Source organism: Rhipicephalus microplus, chromosome X (genome assembly GCF_043290135.1).
Source record: "Rhipicephalus microplus isolate Deutch F79 chromosome X, USDA_Rmic, whole genome shotgun sequence".
NCBI classification, from domain to species: Eukaryota; Metazoa; Arthropoda; class Arachnida; order Ixodida; family Ixodidae; genus Rhipicephalus; species Rhipicephalus microplus.
The window spans coordinates 397,564,962-397,583,980 of record NC_134710.1 but is presented as its reverse complement, the minus strand read 5'-3'; the positions used below and the strand labels follow the sequence as shown (position 1 = coordinate 397,583,980).

The following is a 19,019-nucleotide window of genomic DNA, read 5'->3' as shown; positions in this document are numbered from 1 at the left end:
TAAATATCAAAATATCAGGGTTCCAGCATTGTACATGGCAATAAAGCATTCTACCACAAAGGCACGTCACATGTCAAAATTGCTTCCTGAAAACATTTTTTGCAGGCGTCATCTTGATGAAACATCAATTTTGTTTGCAGTCCTGGCTATCAAATTTTATAAATATTACGTATGTACTCCTATTATTCAGGCATCACATCGTGTTAACGTTAATTGCATGCTTAGGCGTGATCCACTGAAGCTGATCTACGTAGCACTACACAGAGCTAGTGCACCCCGCAAGCACAGGCGCTACTTATCAGCTTATCGCTTCTCATGCTGGCGATACCCAAGTTGCTGTTTGCATCGTTACGCCGCCGTAAACAACTTGTTATATTGAACATATGTAGATTTTTAGCATGTCTGTGCGTACGTATACATTTGTGTAAAATTTAGCATCTTTTTGTAACGCTTTGCACACTAAAACGTTTACGCCGCTGTCACCCTCCCTCCGCACGCTTCGCATAACATCGATTGCTCTGGTACGTGGGATCAGCCGATTCATTTAGGAATGAAACGCCTTAGGCTCGCACGATGTCCGTTGTCACCTTAGTCATAAGTAGCTGTCGTCCGTTCGTGTAAACCATGCATAAACCGTTCACAGCGCACACAGATCGTACTATGTCTCCGTCCATCTGTCCATTTAACCATCCGTACATCTGTCCATTGGATCGTCCTAGTGTGCGCCCATCCATCAATCTGTCCGCCTGTATGTCCACCTGAATGTGCGTGTGTGCGTCCGTCCGTCTGTCCAAGTCTCTGTTCATCCATCCATAGTCCGTGCGCCTGTACACATGTCCGTCTGTCTGTCTAGCCGTTCATGCATTCATTCGTCATTTGCACTAGTCGGTGACCTTCAACGTTGAGATAATGAATCTCAGAACCTAGCTTCAATCCATCATCAGCATTCACTTCGTGGATCTACTGCCTTTTTTTCGCCCTCCTATTAGGTACTGCATTGCTTGCGGGTATCACTTTTGTTCTTTTTGGCGCTTTCGGTGAACGTAATTTGCTTGTTTTGTATTTTGCTGGAGTATACTTTTATTATGTTACTAGAGAACCAAGAAAAAATTCAGCCACTTCTGTGCAATGAATACCACCCTACAGCGAATCTCTCACCCTTACGCCAGGCATTGCATTTAGATCCTGAGCTCCACCACGGTAGTCTAGTGTATAAAGTACTCGACTGCTGACTCGCAGGTCGCGGGATTGAATCCCGGCTGCGAAGGCTGAATTTTCAATGGAGGCGAAAATGCTGTAGGCCCATGTGCTCAATATGGGCGCACGTTAAAAACCCCAGGTAGGCGAAATTTCCAGAGCCCACAACTACGGCGTCTCTCATAATCATATGGCGGGTTTCGAACTTTACTCCCCACATATAATCATCATCAATCAATACAATTAGCTCGTAAGTTTCGGCAAAGTTTTCTCTGAGGATATCTTTCTTCTTCGTTCTTCAGGTTAACCTTTGTGGATACCGCGTGACAAAATGCTTAATAGGGAGTAATAGCTAAGTGGATCAGTGGGCCAGTGAACCTATCGAAGGAGTGGAGGGGGTAGTGTAGCGTGAAACAAAAGGAAGAATATTACCTGAGTGATGCCACGCTTGTTCTATCGCAATGCTGCCCTGCGCCACCTGTTTAACAAGGCTGAAGATACTGTCAATAAAGTCACGGCCAGGGCCAGATAGATCACAGGCTTTTGTTGAAAACACTTGCACGCTTGTGCGCTGCGCCCACATTACTGAGCAGACAAAATGAGGGGGTCAGTGGCTCGCTCCGTAAAAACGCTGGTGGCACCAACGTGATGTGCATGCGCAGTTGACGTCTACGCTCGCTCGCAGGGCCCACTGCCCGCTGAGCTACTTAGGTAGTAGAGCATTTTACTTTGACATTTTTACGGCCCGCTCAGCCCCGAATGGGCCCACTTAGCTGCCGTGGAGAGGCGGAAAATTTTCTAGTTTTAGCTATGCGTTTTCTGTTCCAGAGCACAAGGTTCACAGCTTAAGCGCCCTCTGGCCAAATTCAGCGTCGTTAAATAATATGAAAAAGCATATTGTCATGTATACATTGTAAAACAAGTATGCAACGTTCCATTGTTCACGAAGAATTCAGACTTGTGCTTGCATTACGCTACCAGTGCATTTAATTGAAATAACTATATATAAGGCGCCCACTTGAGGATAGCCACGCGATAATCAGCGAGGTTGCATTTCAGAGCCAGTTCAATCAATTTTAAGGTATCAGTAATACTCTTTCGTCAGCGGTGCCATGTTTACTTCGTGTCACTTTTCTTAATTCCGCCACTTAAAGCAAACACAAAGGTCCGTCTATGCCTCATTGCTTTCGTGGCTTAGGCTGCTCAGATGAAAAAGAAGCTACCGTGCACGTTAGAAGCCCATGAGACACTGGAAGCAGCCATCTTGAAATATACGGATAGTCGACGCACGCGGGAGGGAGGGCACGCACGTCGACGCCCCTCGCTTGCGGCCACGGCAACAACGCTCCACGCTCTGATTTAGCTGCCTGTAAGCGGAGAGTGGGCCTCGCTTTGCTAGCCCGCTTACGTATAAGCGGAGAGCACTTGTGCACTCGCGCCCCCGCTCCGGCTAGCTGCTGATAGGAGCGCAAAAACGCCAAACTAAAACGCTCTATTAGCTAATGAAATAGATCACGAATGATGACGATACCTACCCACGGTCCACAAAGACGCCCCTCTGTACAATGATATCTAGGAAAATGACACCGCAGAAAGGATAAATTAGAAAAGGGGGTGCAGTCATTTCCTGTTGTAACGTCCCACCGACGAGCTGTACATGGTGAGCCTCGAGAGAGGAAGCGAAAGCTAACTCACTCACCTGGTACGCTTGGGGGTAGTGTCTGCTCACAGAAGGGCCATTCCGAGGATCTCCCCAATGTAGGCAAGGCTTTCCAGTCTCCGTAACGTTCGCAGAGCCAAAGTATGCCCCGTCAGGATTACGACAACCTGTGACAAATCATTGAATCAATTTTTTGCGTATTTGTTTCAGTAAAATACTTCTCTAGGCAAAACCCTTTGTGCTGTCATCGCACTATATCACTATATCGCACTATATCACCGGAGCAACATAAAAGTGTGCGCCAAGTTATATTTTAAAAGTTTTGACTTGAAACGATGAAGTCATTGTAAAGAGAAGCATGCCACCTTATCAGCAGGAACGCCAAGGTTTTTTTTTTTAGCAAATTTCGTAACTTTCGGTGTAAGTGAGTGTCACAAACTCCTCCTTTTTTCCTTACCTGTGTGTATCCATGCTGTTTCATTTGAAAGCAAAAAGGAACTAAAATTTTCAAAAATTCAGAGCCAGTACATGAATGTGAGCATGGGAGCCAGTATCTGCGGGCGCACGTTCTGCGGCAGTAGATTCAAGTATAGTTTTCGCGCCCACTGGCCCTTGTGAGCACTGACGCTCATTCAGTTCCTGCTCTTCTTCGTCAGTGAATGACACGCGTCGTCCATCCCATAGCGAGGCCAAAGTGCAACTGCTGATAACAGCGGAAGCACGATCTCTACACGTTACGAGACAAAGGGGCAGAATGATTAGTGGGAAGTGCCGCGACACTTTAGAACTAGTATCGCGACACTTTAGAACGATTAACTGGTGGCGGAGAGGGTACGAGGGCCATCTGTGTCAAGGGGTGAAAAGCGTGAAAGATTTTTCGACGCGTATGCCATTGTGATAGTAAACGCAGTTTGCCCAAAAGTTAGACATATACAGCATTGTTGTAAATAAAAAAAACAATGGGAAGTCAGGAGTTGCACTTGCCTATCGGAAAGGTCGCTCTCTCGCATATGAATGGCAGCCTCTCTGAACAGTGAGCTGTGTTCCACATGTGGCGCACCTCCTCGAGCGGTGTTCCGTGGAATTTTTCTGGGAACACTCTTTCCAGAATGAGGCATTCTGGTGCAGCCGGGAGAACCGCATTGTGGAGTTGCCATGGCCGGTCTGGTGTGAGCACCTGGTTACTCGCCTCCCACTTCCAGACGCCGTTGATTCGAATGCCATCAGTGTGCCAGCGGTCGAGTCCTCCGAGAAAAAAAAGTGTGTTATGGTTTAACGGAAGCACTTGAACTTCCCTTTTGCTACCGGACTGTATGCGCATTCAGTGCAAGTGTTTAAGGAAAGACACTGGCACGAGCCGGACTTTAAAGTAAATGACGTCAACATCTTGCTAGACGGGAGACAGATATGAAACATACCCATTTCGTAGTATGGTGTCTTTCACAAGTTTTTTTTTAAAAACATGAACTTCTGTTTAGCACTAGTGGCTTTAATCAACCACAGGACCTATCTTGTCATCACCACCAGTCCGAAACGCGGTCGCACCTTCATGCTTTGGCAGCTTACCTTTTTGAAGGGCTAGCAACAATTCTGACATGAAGTTCTTCTTGGCACTGGAACTGATGCTGACAAGTCGAGATCCCCTCGATTCACAAAAGGACCTGGCTTCCGCGTGTGTCAGACTCGGCGTCCCAATCACTAGGTGACACATACCTTGGAACGGGTGCTCTCCCGGATTGCAGGCGGATGCTGCGAGATAGACGTGCCATGGAGTGTCACTCATGCACTTCAGGGTGTAGACTCGAAAATTTGTTCCAAGCTGAGGTCGGCAAAAACTGTGGAAATCACTGAGACTCACTAATCAAATATATTGCTACATGGTACATATCAGCGGTCAGAAGACGACAACGAGGAAGGGGTCTGTTGGTTGTGCGTGCTGTCCTTCATTTTAGTCGATGCTATACGCATCAGTGTCAATACAGATTCTAAGTAGACACCCCTCGTGTTATTTTTTACGTAACATTATTTTGCCCTTAGGGCTTATTCGCACTCATACTCAAGAAAATTTTTCTGGATTGGACTGACTCGAGCTCAATCTTCATCGAACTCACTCAGACAAAAATTCATGAAAATGTTACCCGAACTACTTCAGACTCAGGCTCACTGCTCGATATGAGTCTAAGTGAGACTGCGTGAATCGGCTCATGAGTGATTTTTCTAACCTATGGCTCCAAGCAAACATTTCTGTTGTAGCGATGCTAGCTGATACCTAGACACATTGTTCACTGGCCGAATGCTGAGTGATTTTGCTTGTAAGGACGCTTCATAAAAGGAGGTCCTACCGGGATCGCGATTACAGGAAAGCCTGATTCTCCGCATGCTGGTGCACATAGTTCTTCTAATGGTGCAGTGTGCCATATTGGTCACCTCCTTCGGGCAGTCCACGTCAAAACCATGTCGAGCTGTCAGCCAGGGATATTTCCTTTGTACGTATTCTCCGCCTCTTGAGGAAAAAAAAAGGTAAATGTAATGAAAAACGGTGGCACCTCACTGCGCTTGCTCGTGGTAAAAACTCACCTGTTGAAGCCCATTTCGGTGCACGCCATTGCTGTCAGTCGTTGGTTCCACGCGTCACCACACAGCGACTGCCACTTCCCTGCGATTTTCACCTCCAGGAAGCCCTCGTGCGGCAACCTTCCTCCTCGAAGGCTTCAAAACGAAAACAAAAATTGGTGAGGAAAAAAAAAACTGGGCTACAGTGGCTTAAACCATTCGAGAATGCTTGAGCTTCGCCTTCAACAGGACGTCACAATAGCGTAATCGGGCTTCGGGCGCATTATATTCGGAATTACTGACCTGCAATGCTGACCTGTATCGGTGCGCACCTCAATGGGGAAACACATGGCTGTGTGCGTAACACTTACTGTTACAAAGTATCATTCAATGCCTATTGCCAGCACACTTGTTAAATGCCCACTACATCATAATAATGATTTTTTTTGTTAATCAGTGAGTGACCCACTACACGTTCGTAGGGCAACACGTGAGCCTGCGCAGCTGCTTACTTTGTTGACAGTTCTGCTGGTGATGATAATTATATATGTCTGAGTGGTTTGTATTGGTGCGCTTTTCAAACCCCTGCTCGTGATTCTATGCATATCTTTTGACACATGGTGCTATTCTATACTTCTCACACACCATATGTGATGCGTTAAGAAGAGTCCCACAACTACATGTCTTTCGCGTATTTTCTTTTTCCAAAGCTGTAGCAACAAATCTCGCGCCTTTGTGGTAGAACTTCTGCTTGCCACGTACACGGGCTGAGTTTGATGCTCACCCATGTTCGGACACTTTTATTATTTATTTTTTTGCATCTTTATCAATTTTTTATTATCGCACAGGATGATAATTTTTTGCTCATAACTATTGACGCCGAAGCTAGAATTTTTGCGAACGAGTTCTTTAACAACAACAACAACAACCACAACAACAACAACAACAACAACAACAACAACAACAACAACAACAACAACAACAATAATAATAATAATAATAATAATAATAATAATAATAATAATAATAATAATAATAATAATAATAATAATAATAATAATAATAATAATAATAATAATAATAATAATAATAATAATAATAATAATAATAATAATAATAATAACACAAATTATATTATTATTATATTATTATTATTACTATTATTATTATTAATATTATTATTATTATTATTATTATTATTATTATTATTATTATTATTATTATTATTATTATTATTATTATTATTATTATTATTATTATTATGTTTCCTCTCTCAAAACACTGATAGGGTTATGTGAGACACCGTAGAGAAGGACTTAAAAAATTTACGCCATCTGTTGTTCGTCAACGTGCGCTGGCGTCGCACAGCACACACGGGCATCTAGAATTTCACGTCTACCGAAGTGTGGCATCCGTGGCCAGGATGGAACCCTCAACTTTCGGGTTAGCAGCCAAGCATCGTAACCGATGACGCGACGTCGCTGCGGACAGCGTTCTTTTGCGCTATCGAACTGAACATGTACTTCCCACAATTGCAGCCTATGAGCGTATACGATATAGTCCCCGGCTGTGACGCTTGTCACGGGGCAGTTTAACTAAATTTCGTCAATAAAGCTACTAGGACACCTAATTTGCTCGCAGCTTGGTCAAACATACTTTGTTTACAAAATAACAATCGCAGATCAATGACTTCAACTTCTTGTTTGCGTTTCTATGTAGTCTTCAGGGCTAAGCTACTCGAGCATGTGCTCTCTTGTAGTGCTTCATTAAACGCGGAGCTTTAACGAAGTGAATACTGTATTTTTATGTACAAAATTACCAATTACCTCAATTACAAGATGACCTCAGGTTCTTCAGTGTGTAGACAACCTCAACTACACAGCTTTCACCCGAATTTCACAACCATTGATATGCCCACTTTTGCCCAGAATTGAACCCATGCATGACCTCGTGCTCATGAATTGAACGTCATAGCTGCTGAAATACCACAAAAAAGTGATTGCAATGACTTTTGCGCGTTTCCCGTGTTTTTGTCGTCCATATGACCCCATATGTAGAGATGTGTTAATTAGTTAGAGAGTGGCCGTCCTTTTCTCTGCTCCTTTTTCAGCCTGAGGCGTCAAATATGCTAGACTGGAATTCTCTGTGCATGTCTCCCGGAGTGTGATTTGACGCCGGCTACTCACCTTCACTGTTTTTTTACACGCAAAAACATTTGTCTGAAAGTTGCGAAGGAAATTACTTCTGGGCATTTGTATTTATTGTTTCCGCTAAAGGTAATATTATTCAGAAAAATTCTCCAGACTGCACAAACGCTGTTGCTGCGAATGCCTGCACACTGTCATTTTTTCGCTTTTTATGACCAAGCAGGGGCTATAAATGTGAAAAAAAGAGAGAGGAAATTGATGAAAGCACGTGTTGTTTCGTTAGCTACAACCAAAAGTAAACAATAGGTAATGAAGCTAAGAAAGATGTAGGCCACATTACTTGTATGTTTTAACTCTAGCATAAATGAAGTAAGAGAAAAGAAGAAACTAGTATAAATTAAAGAAGGGCTTGTTACCATGTTTAGCACACTGTTCAGCAGATAATAAAGACAAAATGTAGGGCATGCTCATTGAGCTGTTCTTAGCATAGACTGGTAATTAGAATATAGATTTTAAGAAAAGTGCACGAAAGGACAACTTGCAGCCGGCAGGCACCGAATCTGCAACCTTCGGATCACTCGCGCGATACTCCTACCAAGTCAGGAATACTCTTTTTTTGGGGGGGGGGGGGGGGCAGCAGCTCGTGACCTCTTAAAGAGTGGACAGCTGACGTGGCATGCTAGGCGAAGGTACCGAGTCTGCTGGATCGAGACCATCGCTTTGTATGAATGAAGAAATATAATTGTGAGGCCTCGTCTCTATGCTCGACACAATGTTAATGCTCATTTTCATTAATGCGCCCTCGAAATTTTCTCGTTCTTGCCGGCTTCGTGCATTAGGTGGTGTAGAAAGAATATTGGTCAACTTTGAGCTCATAATTGGAGCATGTGCTAGGTGACGCCAGCTGGTAACAAGGGTTTAGCACACTCGCCGCCACGGTGGGCAGGGCTGGCTAACACTCCAAGGATTGCATACCCAATAATGTGGACGGGAAAGCGATCACCATTTTAATTTAATTGGTAGAGTACCAGGCGAGTAATTTGAAAGTTGTACGTTTGGTTCCTCTAGCTGTGGCAGTTGAGTTTATTTCCTATTCATTTTTGTTATGATTACTATACTACAGTTGAAACATACAAGTGGTGTCCCCTATACGTTCCTTCACTTCAATGCCTGTTTTATTAGGCTGTGTTAGAGCACTGCACGGGTCGATTTTTCCGGCCCGAGCCTGACCCGGCCCGAAAAATTCATGCTCTGGCCCGCTCGAGCCCAGTCTTCTGTTTTTAAATACGGCCTGTACCCGGCCCGGGCCCGAAAGGTGTGGACCCGGCTTGACCTAGCCCGGCCCGTTACAGCGTTTCATGCCTGGAGCACAAACAAGACACCATCCGGTATTCGGTACCTGGGACGATACTTGTTGAAAACAAGATGTTTTCTAAACTGTCTTGAGAACGTTTTTGAAGGCCATAAATTTAACTGGTATATTCTGTGTACTTTCGGGTAATGGCACCCGTAACACTTCCAGGAAATAATTGACGGTAAATAAAATGTAATTGGTCTTTATTATTTACGCAGATCTTACTACAAAATGTTTTTTTTATTTCATAGAATGGCTACAAAATATACTACACTCATAATTTGGGGAAAAATGGCAGGCATTTGTAGTTTGAATCTACATAAATTGCTTGCAAGCCGGCGTCATCGAGCAAATGTGACAAGACTTTTGCAAGCGTCATATATTACGACATGCAATTAAAATATGCTTTAGATAATTCTGACTGGACTACCATGGGGCGGAAACTCCATATACCTTGCATGTACCCGCTCCCTGCGGCGGAAGAACCACTTTTACCACTGGCGGTTGCAGGGCATCCTAATAGAAATAAATCATGAAGAAAAAAAAACTTTCGTAACATCACTGGTGAGGTCCCCAAAAGAGAGAAAGGAAGAAAGATTGTTAGGAGGAGGGTTGCCGAGGAAGCCCTACTTTCCCTCTTAGCAGGCATGCGCAATGCGCTCGTGCCTTTTTTTCAGTTCCACTGGCCGCTTGGCCAATGTTGCTATAAAATTTCGGTAATTAAAAAAAAAATCTTTTCCTGTTTTCTGAAGAAGCGAAAGTTAAGCTGACTGATTTCTCAGTAAGACGAAACACGTTCGACACAAATAAAATGGACTTTTTATTTGCATGTTTTTATATAAAAAACGAGAAACTTAGTGTGAAAGTATCGATCTATAAAAGCAGCTTTATTTCACAACTGCCATAATGTTTCCAGCTTTGATGTGTCTTACACATCCGTTAATGTCCAAAAGACGGCCGAAATTAGAGAGAGAACTTTGAAGGGATGCGAAATTTCTGAACTTCAGGTGCCGCAGGAACCGTCGCACATTTATCCGGTAAATGATGCCAATGCACCAGTGCTTATACACCCCGTCCCTCTGTTTCAAGGTGTACAGCAGCAAATCAAAATCATAATCATGAGTTTTCCTACATAGAGCTTTTACGTACTTCCCCCGTGGGAGTGCTTGCACGTGTTTGAGCGCCATAAAAACACTTGCGTTTCAACATATGAGGACGCTTATGAATTACTGTCTAAATACGAAAAACACAGTGTTCGTAAAAATAAACAAAACTTGTTCATATTATGGACATTCCAGTTAAATTTTTAACATATTTGGATGATTACCAAGTGCTAAATATTTGCAACGGCCTTGCTATCACAAAATTAGCATGTTTCCATCGATTAACGCTCCGGTCATAAAAGTCACTTCACGTCTCGCAGTCAAAGTGCACCAACAACAACTCATTAGTTATTCATGACACAAGTCACGTTGAAGAGTCCACAAAAAACGCAGGCGTAGAAAGGCTTGGTGAGCATGTGAATCCATCTGAATACTCGAAATTTTTTCCTAGTTGCAGCACGAACATATTTACAGTATTATAACACTAGCCGTGTACCGATGGTGTTGCAACAGTACCACCTGGCAAATCTTTGTTTAGGGTATGCAAATAGTAGTGAAAACATATAATACGCATTTCTTAAAAAAAAACTTGTGGCATAACGATGGAGCCAAATGCCAGACACCATGTATTTTCCGATTTCAGTGTATGCCAATGCACTCCATCTGGTATAAATTAGCCGAAGCCCTCAACGGCACCTTACGTAACCTGGGCCACTTCAGGATGATAAACCCCACAAAACAACAAAGCCGAACAGCGCAAACATGCCATTATACTGATATACTAGGTTTTTCAAGAAATGGGTACGATATTATTTGAAAATTACAAAAAAGAGTCATCTGCGTTCGACATGCGCTATTCCCTTTACTTTGGGAGAATGCATCGCCAGATGTGTTAAAACAATGATTACGGCAGTAATTACAGTAACTAAAATAATTAACTTTTAACCAGTCGAGATAGCTGGTCGAGTGAAATGGATGAATTAAAGTTCTTCCTGCAAATTGTCTATAGCTATCTCGAAATTTCGTTAAGGCGGCAAGTGGTATTCACCACTTAGTGATGAAATGTGGCTAATGTAGCTGGCGAAACCGAAGCCGACGCACCAGACAGCGCATATGCCATTCACTTCGAAAACACCCTGAATGAAAAGTTAACTGCTTTAAATTTTTCGAACAATGAATTGTTTAAATTTATCTAATTATTGTCATAAATATTGTTTGTACACATCCGAAGATGCCTTCTGCCAAAGTAAAAGGAACACGGATGGTAGATGGCAGATTCCTCTTTTTTGTAGTTGTTCAATAATATTGGACTCATTTCTTGAAATACCCTGTATAAGACCCGGGCCTAATACAGGCCTGACTAAGGCCCGGGCCCTACCCGAGCCCGAAGGTCATAGGCCCGAGGCTGGTCTGGGCCCGATCTAACAGTACCTTACCCGTCCCGACCCGGCCCCGGCTTTTGGGCCTGCCCGGGCCCATGTAGTGCTCTAGGCTGTGTACGTGGCGATATACACGAATGAAAACACGTCTCTGACGATATCAAGGAATGTGAATCCGCCTTCTCCCCCCGAAGTAATCGTATGTTCTGCTTTTCCGTAGCTAACTGAGCAGTAATTTAGAACGTTAGCTTATTAACAATACCAGAGGTGCTTAATTCAATCAACTATACTCACCGTATGGTATGATTCGAAGTGGGCAAGCTCGTGCTTGGTAGAGGTGTGTTACCTCGCCGAGCTGTAAGAGCAAGAAGAAAAATCAGAATATTATGGATGTCATGCCGTCGAGCTGTTCTAACCCCATCATCAGGACCATTGCTCCTATGCTTGTACAGCAATTTTGTGTCAGGTAGATCACATTAAAATTATGCTATAGAGATTTCACTATTGAGAACAAGAAACTCCCCAACAAATGTATGACGTGCATAATAGAACCGAGGCCAATACTCATTTACATAGTGTCATACATAGTTTCTGCATAGTATCTACAGTGTCACGCATTAATTTTATATATTGCGGAGCTAACCGCTCACCCAACGGAACACACACGAATAAGTTCGAACCGGTGATGTTACGATAAAGCCGACGTCGCGGGTAGGATTATTATTGTGTCATAATGACAAGCTGCATTGTGCACTGGCCTCGCACAATTTCACTATTAATCGGTTGGTCGCGGTTACGTCCTCGCATTTGCCTCGTGCAACCCAACGCTTACTTTTCCACACTTTTTAGGACCCGTGAGTTTTTACAGTAAGCGTATTTAGCACGTGCGTAACAGTAGGCGTATTCAGCATGTTTCTAAAAAAAATGAAAGCGAGAAACAAAATGCAACTTTGCCCTATAGTGGTGTCAAGCCTGCAAGAAATGCGGACCTGAGAAGCCTTCTGTCTTTTTCACCTGTTTTCTGTTTTTTTTTCTTCCTCTTTTTGTCCTCTTTTGCTTTCTTTTTCTCTTTTTCCTTCTTTCTATGTCTTTCCCGCTTTATTTCTTGTTATTCATTTTATTACGTGGTTCACGTTTTTATGTTTCGTTTAACATAGTAGTAATGTCCATACATTACATCACAGTGAAGATGCTCGAAAAGCAAGAGCAAGAAGACATCTCCTTGCCGCGAGTGCGCTGTCAATGTGCTACACTTGATTATGCTATATGTATATAGTGCTCGAATACCAATACCAAGTCACTCGAAGAACAAGACAAAGAAGACTTCCCTGTGCCGCGTGCACGCTCAATGTGTTTTGGCTGACTACAATATATCTTCTTTTATCTGCGCTACGCTAAGCGACGACTACAGCGTACGATAGCATACGACAGCTTGGACCTCTAAATCACTCCGCACTCATAGATGCTCAAATATTCAGTGCATTAAATTCACGCAGTGCTCAGATGTAGTGCACAAAGTGCATCACCTTTTGCGGCAAGACTACCAGTGGGACTCATTGGAGGGCGAGAAATCGTCTGCAGCGACTTGGCCTCCTCAGCATGCCTGTGGTCAAACCACTGGGTAAACCACGAAGGCCGACCAGCCGCAAGCGGGCTGTGATGCGGTGGAAAGACCGCAGGTGGATGGTGGGGATGTCGGCTCCGAGTGACATCTGTTCATTGTAAGTCAATGAGGCGTTGGTGCATTCAATATATATATATATATATATATATATTTATATATATAGTGCAATAAAAACAGGAAATCATTGTGACAGTGACATGGTACGAAGTAAAAGACCAGTTTTACCATTTATGCACAATGAAAGGCTGCAATGACAAAGCCAAATTGCGACAAGGAAAAGAGGGACAACTTGCGGCTGCGTTACGTGTCGCTAATTCATCCGAGAGCACGCGCAAAGCGTTTGGTCACATTGGGTAGGTTTTTTTAGGAAAATGATGAATCGTGCTGATTGACATTGAATAAACATTACCATAGGGAACAAACGAATAAACAAACAACCACGAAAAATCTGCGACGACGAAGAGTTTACTAAAAAACGAAGGAACGTGGCTGAACCCACTTATTAAAAAATAAGAATCATCCAAGTAAAAAATAACATTTTATAAAGAAATAAACTATGAATGAGCACAAGAACTCTTGCGTCAAAAAGCCGACATATTTGGAAAGTTAGTAGGGACACTATGTCTGAAGCAGTTGGGGTATGTGCATGAACCGAATGTTTAGAGCCTCACCAGACAATGACCATGGAATCTTAGAAGCAATCAGGACTTGTGTTAATGTTGCAGCACAAAACCATGATAACATTGCAAGCGCGAAGAAAAAAGACCTTGACATTTCAGTAAAGCATTCCTACAGAATAATAAAAAACTTCATTTGTTTTTCTTTCTATTCTTCGTCTTCGTTTTCGCACTTTGGTTTTTCACTGCTTCCTAAATAAATCGCTGTCATCTAAGGGAATAACCAGCCAGCGCATACGGGAAAGAACGACCACGTTAACAGAGAGCTGCAGATATCGAAACTTTTTTTAGAATAGACGCCTGGGACGTTCTGACTCCCCAAAGAAATAGCGTCGACACTATTGCACAAAGATGAAGAACGAAGAGCGCAGGGGCAGTGCGTCGCACCCGTTAGTATAGTACTCAGATTTATTAGAAAAGCAAAAATTTAGCTGAAGGGCTTTGCTGCGACCAACATTGCGGTACCCATTGAAACAATAGCGTAGCAAGATGGTCTAACTGACAACATTATTAACAATTGATTACTTTTTAATTCACCACGTTCTCTCACCTCGCGAATAATACATAAATCTTGCGATAGATAGCCACTGCTCAAGATGCGTAGTCGAACGTAGGCTGATAGGCGTAGCGTGACGGGGGTTGGTGAAGTATCACCTTGTGGAGGGATGATGACAATATTGTCAGACGAACAACTTCTGGAGATTACGAGCGAGTTTAGTAAAACTATTTCTTGTCATCTCGTTTTCTCAAAATACGTGCTCTGCAGACACTTCATGTGTCACGCTTTGATTATTATTCAACGTATTTAGCACTTTATATTGTCGTTACGCTGTCAGCACAAGAGGCAAACAGTAAGTGCGAAAACCCTCATCTAAAACTTACACCTACTGACTCACTACAAGCTAGCTCACGAAAAGTTCCTTGGTGCTCCAATAATTTGGCGCCTCTGTTCTGAATAACTGTGACATGCATATCAAGTTTGAGGGCACGAATGACAAGTACAAAGAGATCTGGACCAAGAGATAACGTAAGCAAGGTGTGATTGACACAGGCGTTTTCATGCACTGTTTATAAACGTTCCCACTATCAATTAAATACATTTGGCTATAACTATTAGGTGAACCTTCTGTCAATATTGAAACGAGATACAGTGTCGCAAAATAACAACACTCGTTTGTCTCTGTGCGTACATTTGTCGTTTTTTTTTCGCTGTTATTTTATAGAATAATAAAAAACCAACTAGCTCAATTGAGCTCCATTGTGAGATTAACCATCAATATGTTATCAAACGGTCTTCACGTGCTCCCGACAAGGAATCAGAAAATCTTTTTTGTTCTCGGTGAAGCCACTTCCACAGTTCTTTGCCACTTAGGACCATTTTGTACCGGAAATGGTATAGCGCATTACGGGGAAGAAGAAACAGCCAAGCAGACCGACACAAGAGGACAGAGCGCTAACGTTAGCGCTCTGTCCTCTTGTGTCGGTCTGCTCGGCCGTTTTTTCTTCCCCGTAATGCGCTATACCAGTTCAAGTACGACGAACCAACTTGCCCAATCTTCAACACATTTTGTACCTACCGCTTTGGCTTGGACGGCCGAAAAAAGGAGCTAAATTTGTTGTCCATCCGTCGCAATTCTGAAACCAAGAGAGACGCGCGCAGAAATAATTACCTGCAGAAAATAACAGACTCGAGAATATGTCGCATGTGGTATGGGGTAGTGATAATTGGTAGCAATCGTTATTTAAAAAGGATGGTGAGTGTCCACTTCAAAGAAAGAGAGAATAATGTTGAATGCAAAACGTTTCGAGAATTGAACAGATGTGAATACATACTACACCAAGTTTTTTAAGCACACGCTAAGTACAGAGGAAAGTCTCTCGTTAAAAGCAGTTGCAACGTCGAAGTCCTGCTTTTGTGAAGAACCAGACACATTTATCATTAAAATCTCACCAGACCTTCGAGAACTCATAGCTTTTGTCTCGTTTCAACGTTGAAAAATAAAGAATTTGACAGAGGCCACTTTTGCGATGAGAAGAATAAGATGGGCGGACAATGGTGGATATTTACAACACTGAAAGGGCCAGCTGTTTTGGCGTCGTAATAAGTTTAGGTATTTGACCGTCTTGAGTCGCACTGTTACTCGCTGCAAAATTAAATAAAGAAACATTCTGAGTGCTACTTAAGTCATAGCACTCTGACGTACGTATTTTGTGACTCTTTACTAGTGACGAACCTATTGTAGTGTCCTGCTTTGAATAATTAATAAAATAAATAAATTCCTAATGAATAACGTCACTATCATCAAACGCCTTCATGAATTATAACGAGAAAACAACATAATTTTGTTGTAAACTTGAGTAAATATGCTGTGATTAACACACTTCTTAAGCAATAAATTTTTTGTTGAAGGAACGGCAAAGGAATGATTTCCGGAACCTTTTGTTAGCAAATTGGTAAGGGTTATTTACCGCTGGCAAACTACGCATCATTTCTATACTATCTAACACGATTCTTGCATATTATGAACTAAAAGGTTCACTGCACTCTTGCGCTATTTCATATTGGATAAATACAGCGTTATTATGAAGGATATCGGGAAGTGTATAAATAAAGGGCGCGCAGTCAGCTTGCTACGACGACCTTGTTTCACCTAAGCGCTCATTTTGCGAAGAAAGAAAGTACTTTCTCTATAAATGTCTGAAAAGCATTTTGTAAAAAGAGATGCCACTCACTCCTTATTCCTGACATACTGTTAGATCTATTACTATTAGACATTTATCGAACTTTGCAATCAACGGGCGCCATCAGTCACATATTTTACTTTATAACTCCATATGTTCAAACTTCTGATTGTTCATCAGTTTATAAATCTAAGCAATTTTTTTATCTTTTGCGGTAGTGACCTTGATTTGCTGTCATTTCTTCATTAAGACTTTCATTTTTGGTGAAAACTTGGTCACTTATCTTGGGGGCAGACGTACGTACTACGTCAAAGAAAGAGAGGTGGGGGCATCACAGCAAAAGACACTGCGCGTGGGAAGGACCTAAATGAACGCTCTAAAAGAAAAGCGGCCCAGTGTTATGAGCAATTTCGATGAAATATTGAATGTTGCAGACGGCTTCTGTCCCGCACTGTACAGTTCGACGATAAGTCATCCAACTTCAAGTGAAATAAAAGTTGAACAGGACACCGAAGCAACTGAAGTTCCATGTGTTAATATCAATCAAGGTAGAACGACTATGGGAAATACTTCCCGTGGGAAAGCGGCCAGATATGGCAGAATAACACGCGATTTGATGAATGAAGGAGACCATATTCAAGAATATTGCGACACTGTGCACAGAATGTGTAAATCGCCCCGCCGCGGTGGTCTAGTGGCTAAGGTACTCGGCTGCTGACCCGCAGGGCGCGGGATCAAATGCCAGCAGCGGCGGCTGCATTTCCGATGGAGGCGGAAATGTTGTAGGCCCAAGTGCTCAGATTTGGGTGCACGTTAAAGAGCCCCAGGTGGTCGAAATTTCCGGAGCCCTCCACTACGGTGACTCTCATAATCATATGGGGGTTTTGGAACCTCACACATCAATCATCAATCAGAATCGGTAAATGCCGCAGATGTTAACTTGTGCGGGAAAACCGCCAATAGATTATTAATACATCAGAAAAAAATTTGAAATACACGAATAATTATACATCAAGTAGCTTACTCTCAGTATTGCACAAAATTATTCAGTTTTGCATAGAATATACTTAGATTTGCACGCCCATATACGTAGACGGTAAAGAACACTAAGGGATGAAATTAATCGGGAATCCCTCAGTACAACACACCGTAATTATATCGAGGTTTGGGCATGTAAAACCCCGTAATTAGATTACCGACGAAGCGATGCAAACAATAAGCTTTAAAGCATCCAATAATTCATTCTAGGAAATACTGAGCCTATGCTTGACCATCCGTATGTATTCGGTTGCGCACTGCGCATGCTAAATCATGGCGATATTTATGACTTACGTTTTTGCCCAGCAGAATCATCACAAGTGTAATCCATTTCGTCAAAAGCATAACAGCAGGGGATACGAACGCACGTCCTCGATTTAAAGAAGTGTGGTCGTACCTGCCACCTTCAATGGGCTGTTTCCTTATAAGCCGCGCTTTACGCAAAGATAGCTTTAGGCGCTTTCTGCAACCTAGGCGTATGTTTATCGCTTCTCACTCGCGGTCTTTGCTTCGCCGAGGCAAAATGATACGCCAAGCGTGCGGATAGCACGTTTCCGTCTGACTCAAACAAAATACGAATATGACGAAAGCGCGCCTCTGAAGCCTGGCCTGTTTGCCGAGTCAGAACTTAATCGCTCGGGTTGGATTACAAGTCTCATCAGTCTGTTGATGCAAATGGTATCTCAGCATAGTTATTTGGTATACAACGTCATTCCGAAGGCGACCCGATAACGATAACAAGCGTTTTTTTTTTACTGCACCGCATTGGTATGCGGCGGAGTGGAAGTGAGGGTGGCGTGTGGATGGTCGCTGCAACAGCTTGCGACACGGGCTGGAACATTACCAGTGAATGTGCTGCGCAACCGGAATGTTGCGAGAAAAGTACATTATTAAAAATACGATCAGTGTTTTTAAACTTGCAACGTTGAACAAGGTTCATCATCGATATAGATTGTTGAGTAGGGAGAACATTGCTGATTTGCAAAAAAAGATGTTTCAGAGAAATGGGCTGGTAAGGAAAGAAACCTTAAGAAATGCAGATATTGTGCAGTTGAGGCTTGGCATAGGGGATACGTTTTCAGGCTTTCGCATGTCAAAATCGCGATATAGCTATTCGATGTACACTTTAGCAGAATTCTTAGAGTTAAATTTGACCACCAAGAATTCTCAAACGTACTCCTAAAATAGGTACATCAGTGTCCTTACATTACATTTCATCGCCAACAAAATGCGGCACTGCGAATCAAACCCACGTCCTTGACCTAAGCGCTTTGACACCTTATCTGCTGAGCTACCACCACGGGTGATAACGCTACTTCATCCGTCACCATACCGAGAGACTGCCGAACAATAATCGTTCGAATTGGAGCCTTTCATCCGTGTAACAATAAAGGTGACACTGAGAAGCCTGGGTGCAGCAGTCAATTGCACTTCTGCAAAAGCAAAACAGCGAGTCCTAACGTAAGATAACTATGTGTAGGTAGGAAAAGCCGCATATATAAAAGTCCAAAGCTGAACACGTCCCTAACCTCTATCAGATGTTTGACACGGTGGTATCACTTTTGACAGCGACAATTTGGGTTCAAGTATGTTTTTCGCTAAACA

General features: G+C 42.8%; 1 protein-coding gene across 5 annotated transcripts in view; it reads right to left on the bottom strand.

Annotated features, from left to right (window-relative positions):
- Nucleotides 1-17,867, bottom strand: part of LOC119161000 (neurotrypsin) — a 109,889-nt gene extending 92,022 nt beyond the window's left edge. For 3 of the 5 annotated variants that reach the window (XM_075880174.1, XM_075880175.1, XM_075880176.1), the window contains exons 1-9: nucleotides 17,709-17,867; nucleotides 15,272-15,329; nucleotides 12,920-13,105; nucleotides 11,688-11,748; nucleotides 5,435-5,566; nucleotides 5,200-5,360; nucleotides 4,424-4,606; nucleotides 3,842-4,102; nucleotides 2,897-3,024 (exon numbers count right to left, since the gene is read on the bottom strand). In XM_075880174.1, coding sequence (XP_075736289.1) covers nucleotides 2,897-3,024; nucleotides 3,842-4,102; nucleotides 4,424-4,606; nucleotides 5,200-5,360; nucleotides 5,435-5,566; nucleotides 11,688-11,748; nucleotides 12,920-13,105; nucleotides 15,272-15,329; nucleotides 17,709-17,759 — 1,221 coding nt within the window. In that variant the 5' untranslated portion in view covers nucleotides 17,760-17,867. The remainder of the gene's footprint in view (nucleotides 1-2,896; nucleotides 3,025-3,841; nucleotides 4,103-4,423; nucleotides 4,607-5,199; nucleotides 5,361-5,434; nucleotides 5,567-11,687; nucleotides 11,749-12,919; nucleotides 13,106-15,271; nucleotides 15,330-17,708) is intronic. The other 2 variants (XM_075880173.1, XM_037413299.2) reach the window with 1 other exon arrangement.
- Between the last annotated feature and the right edge of the window lie 1,152 nt (nucleotides 17,868-19,019).